General features: G+C 45.4%; 1 protein-coding gene across 1 annotated transcript; it reads left to right on the top strand.

Moving 5' to 3' along the window:
* Positions 1 to 6,503, top strand: RBBP9 (RB binding protein 9, serine hydrolase). The gene is made up of 5 exons (XM_065893251.1): positions 1 to 99; positions 1,473 to 1,515; positions 2,745 to 2,850; positions 5,802 to 5,887; positions 6,277 to 6,503. The coding sequence occupies exons 1-5, from the start codon at positions 1 to 3 to the stop codon at positions 6,501 to 6,503; spliced, it is 561 nt and encodes a 186-aa protein (XP_065749323.1).
* The last annotated feature ends 3,502 nt before the right edge of the window (positions 6,504 to 10,005 follow it).

Raw genomic sequence — 10,005 nt, 5'->3', positions numbered from 1 at the left:
ATGGCGGCGCCCTGCAAGGCGGTGATCGTCCCCGGGAACGGGGGCGAGGATATGGCCACTCACGGCTGGTACAGCTGGGTGAAGAGGAAGCTGGAACAGGTAGGAGACGCACCTCGCTGCACTGGGAGGTCGGGCTGGCGCGGGAGAGGCCGGAGGGCTCCCCGCTCCCACCCCCTTGTGCAGAGCCCTGCTGGGAACCCCGTCTTAGACTCTACAAGTAGTGGAGGAAGTTCGGCTGGTGAAACAGCCAGGAGTGCTCCTCTCAGGACTCAGAGTACAAGCTCCACCTCTAGAAACTGGAGACCGAGCCCGCTCCCCGTATCTCCTGCGGGTTCAGATATGGGACTTACAGATAATTCTACACCAGTTTTCTCTGCTCTCTGTCTCGGATTTTTTTTTTTTTTTTTTTTCGGTACGTGGGCCTCTCACTGTTGTGGCCTCTCCCGTTGCGGAGCACAGGCTCCGGACGCGCAGGCTCAGCGGCCATGGCTCAACGGGCCCAGCCGCTCCACGGCATGTGGGATCTTCCCGGACCGGGGCACGAACCCATGTCCCCTGCATCGGCAGGCGGACTCTCAACCACTGCGCCACCAGGGAAGCACCTGTCTCGCATTTTTAAACATTTTAGTATGTAATATTGATATTTACAAAGGATGTATGTAACACGTACATACATTATGAAGTATAATGTAACCAACACTTGAGGGTCCCTCACCAAACTGAAATCTAGGAACATTATCAATATCTTCAGAGACACCTGTATGTCCCTCCATCCCGTTTCCCTGCCGTATGAAATTTTAAAAGTTTTTTCGCTTTTAAAACTTAATTTAAAAAATTAATGTACTTTTTAAATTTGGCCTCTTTGTGAGCTTTATAAAAATGGCATCTAACTGCGGGCTGTCTTGTGCATCTTGATTTTTTTTTTTAAACGTTCTTCCATAACTAGGCAATAAGACTGTTTCCTGAGTTGCCAACCTCTAGAGCTCTAGAGTGGGTCTCTAGAATAAAATTCCAAGCTTGTGGCTGAGAGCCATGGCTAGAGCTACAAACCAAAAGGTCAGGGCTGCAGCTGTCCAAGAGGATTGGATCCCCAACTTTCTGTACCACGTTTATGTACCACATTTTACCTACTCCCTGGAGCATAGTCTGATTGGCTCCAGGTCAGTTTGTCTAGAATCTGTTACGCCCTCTCTATATGTGTATGCCAGCGGTGATAAATGTACATGTGCAGTTGCACATATGAAGAGATCTGCAGAGCTGGCTAGATAGAGAACTACAGACAGATGGAGTTTATGAGGAGGGATTGTATATTCATATGTAATCCTGTAGCACTTACCCCACTTCATTTCATGATATAAACAACTACTTATTGAATTGATAAAGCTCATATCAGGTGTCTCATTTCTTATTAGCAAAGTATTAGTTGTAATTAAGCTCTTTATTATACCTTTTTTCTCCCTTTCATATCGTAGATACCTGGTTTCCAGTGTTTGGCTAAAAACATGCCTGACCCAAGTAAGTTTTTTAAATGTGTCTTTAAAAAGCCTCCTCTTGTTGGGTTTTGATCTTGTCATTTTCCGGTAGAGAAGAGGAATATCCTAGCAGAGAAGCCTAAGGGAATACATACCTCAGAGTGAATGATGGCAAATATTTGGGGGAGGAGGGTGCAAACCAAAAAACATGATAGAAAATTCTAGTAAGGATCAAGAAGAGCACCTGGGCTCGGAAGAATTTAATTTTCAACTTTGTAAGCAACGGATTTTCCCTTCTATAAGTTAAATCTTTTCAGGCAAAATTTATGGGTGTTTCATTTGAGGCAGAGGTATGACAAAACTTACAGCATCTCTATGAGATCCTAATATTAGAAAATGTAACGTGGCCACTTCTGTTCTGAGTGCCTATGACTTGTCTCAGGAATTTCCTTTTTGGGAAGAAAGAATATGTGGACAGCAACTTGAGAGACAATATTGTCAAGAGGATTTTTGTTTTTAAGTTGGAAAGTTTACATTAAACTTCAGAGTTACATTTTATTTTCTTAGTATTTCCTTTCAAGAAAATGCTAAAAAATAAAAACAAAACTATTTACCAAAACTATAGATTTGAGGCTTTCAGACAGCAACACATAAAACTTTGGCCCTGGGCTTCCCTGGTGGTGCAGTGGTTGAGAGTCCACCTGCCGATGCAGGGGACATGGGTTCGTGCCCCGGTCCGAGAAGATCCCACATGCCGTGGAGCGGCTGGGCCCGTGAGCCATGGCCGCTGGGCCTGCGCATCCAGAGCCTATGCTCCGCAACGGGAGAGGCCACAACAGTGAGAGGCCCGCTTACCGCAAAAAAGAACAAAAAAAAAAACAAACAAAAAAAACTTTGGCCCTATTAAAACAGCCCCATCCCCCATTGCGGTCCTGCGGTTTGCTGAATGGTCCTCTGTTAGAAAGGTGGGCAGCGGGCTTCCCTGGTGGCGCAGTGGTTGAGAGTCCGCCCGCCGATGCAGGGGATGCGGGTTCGTGCCCCGGTCTGGGAGGATCCCACATGCCGCTGAGCGGCTGGGCCCGTGAGCCATGGCCGCTGAGCCTGCGCGTCCCGAGCCTGTGCTCTGCAACGGGAGAGGCCGCAACAGTGAGAGGCCCGCATACCGTAAAAAAAAAAAAAAAAAAAAAAAAAAAAAAAAAAAAAAAGGTGGGCAGCGCTGGACTGAGACTGTCCCTGTTGAGTGACGGACTCTTTCTTTCCCCTGAACCTTAGTCACAGCTCGAGAGAGCATCTGGCTGCCCTTCATGGAGACGGAGCTGCACTGTGACGAGGAGACCATCATCATAGGCCACAGTTCTGGGGCCATTGCAGCCATGAGGTGTGGTCCTTATTGAATTGTCACTATCCCCCCTACCCCTGTGGGCTCCAGTCAAGCTTGCTTGGGCAATACTTCGTGCACATCTTAAGTTTACACTGCAGAGGAGACAGTGAGTAGTAACATGATCTGTCCTAATTCCTTCCTGGTTTGATTAGTGGATTAAAAAGATACTTTGCTCTTACTGGGATACAGTGACCCTTCTAAAACACAAGTGCCTCCGAACCCCAGCAGCTCCCGTCACCCTCAGAAGAACTTCTTGGCCTTCAAGCCCCCCGCCCCTGATGTCATCTCTGCCGTCTCCCCTTTGCTGCCCCCAGCCTGGTTTACAGACCTCAGTGCAGTTCCTTGAACACGCCAAGCTTGTGCCTTTCTTAGGCCTGTGCTTGCCGCTGTTCTACCTGGACTCTCTGTCCCCAGACACCTGCATGGCCTTCTCCTCTCTAGGTCTCTGCTCCATGTCCCCTTTCAGTGAGGCCTTCTGTAATCACTCCATGTGAAACAGCAGCCTCACACCACCGAATCCTACCCCCTTTATATCTTATGACCCCCCTTATTATCTGTAGCACTTTTCACCACCTGACATCCTATTCATTTCTTGTCTCCTGCCAGTCGAATGTAAGCTCCATGAGGGTGGGGCTTTGTTCACTCTGACACGAAACCCCGTTGCCTGGCAGAGTGTCTGGCATATGGTAGGCGCTGATAACTCCCCGTTGGAGGGTGGAGGCTGTTACCCGCACCGCCCTCCACTCCCCCCTACCGCCCCGGCCAGCCCCAGCCCCCGCCCCCAGGGGTCATGGGTGCCTTCCTGCTGCTCACCATTAGAACGTCACCCTGCAGGCTTATAAGGCCTGGAATGTAAGGATGGAGCTGGCTGAATAGCCTGTTAGGGTTGGGTTTCCTCTGTATTTGTGAGGCTAGATGACAAAGGATTATGGGGGTTTTTTTGTTTTAATTAATTAATTAATTTTTGGCTGCATTGGGTCTTCGTAGCGGTGCATGGGCTTCTCATTGCAGTGGCTTCTCTTGTTGCAGAGCACGGGCTCTGGGCGCACGGGCTTCAGTAGTTGTGGTGCGTGGTCTTCAGTAGTTGTGGCACTTAGGCTCAGTAGTTGTGGCACACAGGCTTAGTTGCTCTGGGGCATGTGGGATCTTCCCAGACCAGGGCTCGAACCTGTGTCCCCTGCATTGGCAAGCGGATTCTTAACCACTGTGCCACCAGGGAAGTCCCAGGATTACGGTTTTTGTGTGGCTTCTTATCCCCGGCAGCCCCTCAGGATGTCACGTGAATCGATTGTCAGAGAAATCTTGCCAAGTTCCATAACCTTTCAGCCACACCTGTGGAGGCTACGAGAATAATGCTTTCCTATGTGGACCTACAGAATTGTGATACATAGTGTTTATAAGCTGCCAGGGGGTGTCTGGAAAATGAAGAAAGCCCTTTATGCTGAAATCTGTGCTAACCCAAGGCCAACTGAATTTTTCTCAGGCCGCTGGCTAATAACGATGTGGCTGCTTTTAAAGACTGCTGAAATTTATTGTAGGATTGTCAGGAACCTTCTAAAAATTAACTTCTAAAGTTAAGGTAGGCAAGGAGAAAACCAGATGCTAAAGCCACGGGGCCTAAGATCATAGGGGAACAGGATACAGAGGACTACCCCACAGTTACTTATTAATCACAAGGGGGAATTGTGTCTTTACAGTGGAGGGATCTGAGGGGTATCACCCTAGGGAATCTGACAGTCTCAGCAGTAATGGGACAAACTGGCATCGTGTGCCCATCGTTGTGGAGGAGTGGGAAGGACACAACATTGCCTACGTAATGGTCTTGCCAAAAGTGTTTCACCTCAGCCTAATCATGAGGAAACAAGTTCAGTTTAGGGGATAACGTACAAGAAAATGGGCCTAAAATTCTTAAAAGTTGTCAATCTCATTTAAAACAAATTTAAAAGTGATTGAAGAGTCATGAAAGCAAACGCGTGATCTTTGACCAGATCTAGGATTGAAAAGATGTTTTAAAGAACAGTTTGGTACAACTAGGGGAAAATGAATACAGGTCTTGGTGCTAAATTTATTAGGTGTAAGAATGATACTGTCGTTACATAAGAGCACAGCTGTGTTCTTAGGGGATATGTGCTAAAGTATTTAGGGGTGAACTGTAGCAAAATTAACGAATCTGGGTGCTTGTTCTCACTTTTCGGTAAGTTTGACATTTTTCAAAGCAAAAGATTGGGGAAAAAGTTTAGGCACGAGAACAAAATACCAACCCTAAATCTTGCCTGGCACCAAGGCCTCCTAGAGCTCTTACCTTTCTAGGTCCTTCCTTAGCCCTGGCCTTTGCTCAGTGAGGGAACTGTCTACAGTTAGCTGAGTGTCTGTTTGCCGGGCACTGTTCTAGGGAACAGGGTCACAAAAATCGAGAAGGCTCAGACCTGCCCTTGAGGGATGCCTGTGGGGGACAGAGGTAAGACAACGCAAACAAGCGTGTGTGAGAGAGGCACAGTTCTGGGATGGTACAGTCCCAGACCACTTGCGTCTGTCACCTGGGTTGGGGAGGTGGCACGCCTTAGAATGCAGATTCCTTTGCCTCACTCACAATCCTCTGACTCAGATGCTCTGGGCTGAGCCTGGGAATCCACATGTTAACCAACCAAGTAATGCCGACGAATGCACACATCAAAGGGAATGATTACACTTTTTATGTTTATTCAGAAAGAATTAGGGAAGAGGTTTGCACTGCCTTGAAAACAGAGTAGAAACTCAGGTAGCCCAGGTGAGGTAATTAACCACCGGCCTCATATTTCTGCATTTTCCTTGCTCTGTTTCCTACTAACCTCAGCAGCCTATAGCATGTGCTTTCTGTAAGCTAAATCAAATGAGTTTTGGATGGCTTACTGACTTTCTGGGACCAGATTTAACATTAAACATCAGCTACACCATTCCTCTCGCTCCAGGTACGCAGAGACCCACCGGGTGTGTGCTATCGTGTTAGTGTCTGCGTACACGTCTGACCTGGGGGATGACAACGAACGGGCAAGCGGTAAGTCTGAAGGCAGAAACCGGAAGAGCCCTTCCTGTAGCCACGGGGCTGCACGCTCAGGTAGTAAAACAGCACTGTCTTCCAACAGATTAACACAAAATCTAACAGCACATGAGGAATATTTACCACCCATCGTTAGGTATAAGTTAGGCACTTAGAGAGGGCAGTGAGCCACTATCTAACCCGTAGTCTAGAACTGAACCCCCGAGCCCTATCCTCCCCCTTCACCAGTAGCTATGGTATCAAGCCCTACGGATCTGAAAACTGAAGAAGGGCTTCTAACTCAACACTTGGGCTCTGATTCTCTTGAGTCTCTGCCATGGTCCTCACTAGAGTGGTGAGAATGGAAAGTATCCATGACACTGAGAGGTTGTGTGTTCTTCTCATAGGATACTTCAGCCGCCCCTGGCAGTGGGAGAAGATCAAAGCCAACTGCCCTCACATTGTGCAGTTTGGCTCTACCGACGATCCTTTCCTTCCTTGGAAGGAACAAGAAGAAGTGGCCAACAGGTTGGAAGCCAAATTGTACAGATTCACTGACCGTGGCCACTTCCAGAACACGGAGTTTCACGAATTGGTTAGTGTGGTCAAGTCCATGCTGGAAGTGCCAGGATAGCCAGGGTCGTTCCTGCCGTTGTGCGTAAGGACATGGGAGTAGGGCAACGATCAGGTTATGAACAGATGACAATCATCCATTATCAGATGAATAGCAGGCATGCAAACCAGATCAAATTAAGGTCCAAAACACGTTTCAATGTTCAAACTAAATTACAAACAGTATTTTCATTTTCCATAGAACCTACATCTCAAATTGCTCTGACCGAAAACAGTATTTTTCCCATTTGATAAGGGACATGGGACAGCTTAACCACCCTTACCTATCCAAAGTGAATAGACACAAACGAAACCCAGGTTTCCTGATCCCTAGTCCAGATTAAAAATAAACAGGTTTCATGTTATGCTGTAGGAGTTGCATCATAACATGTCCTTAACATGTTGAGAGAGTGACACACAAGGAGGTTGAGGCAGGGGTCTGCAGGGTCAGGCAGGGATCGGTCTAAGACCAGACTGGCAAGGATTAGGGCGACAGGGAGAACTACTGCTGGGCCCTGTCTGGATTGTTGCCATGTGGGAATTTGGCAAGGCATTGCCAGTTTTCTTATTTTCAAGGAAAGAAATTAATACACTTTTGTATTTAGGGACCATAAGTGTATGTATGTATAATCCACATGTACATGAATTACGTTCAGTCCACAGACATATGGGTTGTTAGTTGGCAACTACAGCATAAATAAAAAATTTGCAAACACAGCAAGACACAAAGGCCAAGCCATCCATGTGTGACCTCTGCTGTAAGTATTCACTTAGCCAGTGCTTTAGAGCTTGAGAAAAGCCTGAGAAATAGACATGATGTCAAAGGATGAAGTCATGGGAACAGTTTGGATTTTGTTACAAAGTCTTAAATATTTTTAAAAATGATCTTTCCATATCTCAGATTTTGTTCTGTAAAGTGTTCTACCTTTTAATTTCCATGGTCCTTTATATCTCTTTCAGCATCATTCCATGATTTTTCTTCTAATCATACTCCCTCAAAAATAACCCTTTTTCATTTTCCAACGTTTTTTGGCTATTATTATCCCTACGTAACATCTCAAAACAATTTCCAGTAAATTCACACCTGATATTTGCTGCAATAATGTGAATTCCCACACTGTTCATACCTAACAAAAATTCAAAGCCATCATTTGAACCTGAAAAGGCTTTTGATTTCTAGATGTGCTCAAAAAATGTCAGGAGAGATTCTCTAAATTTTTAGCAGCAGTTATCTTAGGGGATGGGAATTTTGGTAGTTATGGTGTGGTGGACGTCTCCTTTTTACATTATACACCTGGGGATTATTTGAGTTTGTGCACTGTCTTTTATAATTAAAAATAAAGATTAAAAAGTTTATTTGACAAGTTAGTGAAAAACAAAGTAGATAAATCCATTGAATACTTTTCTTAGAGAAGCTGTTTAGCATTGATTTGACCAAGCCTATAATCAAAGCTTGATTCTATTTGAATTATTTGGAAGTAGTCATTGTTCTACGTATTCTCTGCCTTGTTTTCTGAAGTCCTTTCTTAAAAAAATTTACAAACTTATACAAATAACTGTTCATAATACTTTATTGTCCTCTTCCTCTGTAGAAAAAACCAAATATATACAATTGAGAAATAATTTGATATTCTTTATTCCTATAAAAATAACTTGAGGGGGGCCTCCCTGGTGGCGCAGTGGTTGAGAGTCCGCCTGCCGATGCAGGGGACATGGGTTTGTGCCCTGGTCCGGGAAGATCCCACATGCCGTGGAGCCGCTGGGCCTGTGAGCCATGGCCGCTGAGCCTGCGTGGCCGGAGCCTGTGCTCCGCAACGGGAGAGGCCGCGACAGTGAGAGCCCTGCGTACCGCAAAAAAAAATAAAAATAAAAATAACTTGAATATAGAGGCATACAATGGTTGAGTTCGGCTGATAGTAGGGTAACCAGTAACCACAGGGCGCCAGCAAAGAAAATGTTCAGTTCTTCATTCACAGAAGCTCACGAGCTACGGCTGATTAGTGGCTTCCTTACTGGACACAGATATAGAGCATTTCCATCCTGATAGAAGGTTCTATTGGACAGCACTGCGCTAGAGCACGTGTTACATGCTTCCCTCACCCACCACCAACGTAGAAGTGACTCAACTTGAAGTTACTTTTGTTTGACTAGTTTGCCTATTAGTTGATCACCATAAAAATTACGATCCTATAAAACTTACTCATCACCAAACTAAGATCAGAGGAGTTTCAGGGAAGAACTCCACCTGGACTATTCATTTAAACCGTCAAATCATGGCCTTTCATTATTCTGTTTGACTCTCTACAGATCTTTATAAAGCAGAGAGGGGCCTTGATAGACTCTAGGGAATATCTTTTCAGGTGAGCAAAATACCTTACACTAAATGGAAATCAAGTGTAAGGTTAGAACTTCACTTACAATTTGATTTTTTGGTGTTGTCATGAGTCTAGAGCACCACAATTTGTTTTGGTCAAAATTTACTCCTGTAGGGTAGATATCCATTTAATGATCAACAGAGGTGCTGTGTTTTAAAATTATTGTCTCGGGGCTTCCCTAGTGGCTCAGTGGTTAAGAATCTGCCTGCCAATGCAGGGTACACGGGTTTGAGCCCTGGTCTGGGAAGATCCCACATGCGGCAGAGCAACTAAGCCCGTGTGCCACAGCTACTGAGCCTGCGCTCCAGAGCCCGCGAGCCACAACTACTGAGCATGTGTGCCACAACTACTGAGCCTGCGCTCTAGAGCCCGCATGCCACAACTACCGAAGCCCACGCGCCTAGAGCCTGTGCTCTGCAACAAAGAGAAGCCACCACAATGAGAAGCCCGCGCACCACAACGAAGAGTAGCCCCCACTCGCTGCAACTAGAGAAAGCCGGCGCACAGCAACGAAGACATAACGCTAAAAAAAAAAAATTTTTTTTTAATTTAAAAAATAAATAAATGAATTAAAAAAATATATTGTCTCTATCCTTCTTTAGTTAATATTCAGAATGAAAACCATGCTAAGGGAAAAAAGTTTATAGGAGCTCTTTATTCTGGTAGGCAAGGAATACTTTTGTTTTAGCTACTGATTGTAAACTTAAAAAAATCTCTGGCTGTCAAGATACAGTACTAAGTGTATTTAAAACACAAACTGCTTCCTTCGTTCCACTTCTGAGTCTCCTCCAAGCTCAGTTTTGTCATTAAATAAGACGAGCGCCCCTGTGACAGGCTAGGTCCCAGGAAGGGCAGATATTGTTCTTAGCATTCCAGCTCTCTCCGAGAGTGGATCAGAAACCCTCTGTAGTTTCAGGCTCCCAGATTCTTCTGGATCTTACACATCTAGTACTTGAAATGATCTTTGTTTCAAAGCACCAGTGTCACCAAATGCTAATTCTGTACAGCTGGCCACAGAATTTATCTGGTTCTTAAAAATTGGATACTGAGCTGAATTTTATTTTACTATTTATCTCAAAATAACCCTTGTGTTGGTTCTCCAAACCTGGTGTTTGAACTCAGGCCCCAGCAGAGCTTTCCTTTCCCTCG

Source organism: Phocoena phocoena, chromosome 15, assembly GCF_963924675.1.
Source record: "Phocoena phocoena chromosome 15, mPhoPho1.1, whole genome shotgun sequence".
Taxonomy (NCBI): Eukaryota; Metazoa; Chordata; class Mammalia; order Artiodactyla; family Phocoenidae; genus Phocoena; species Phocoena phocoena.
The sequence above is the reverse complement of the archived record's forward strand: the minus strand, read 5'-3'. Positions and strand labels throughout refer to the sequence as shown.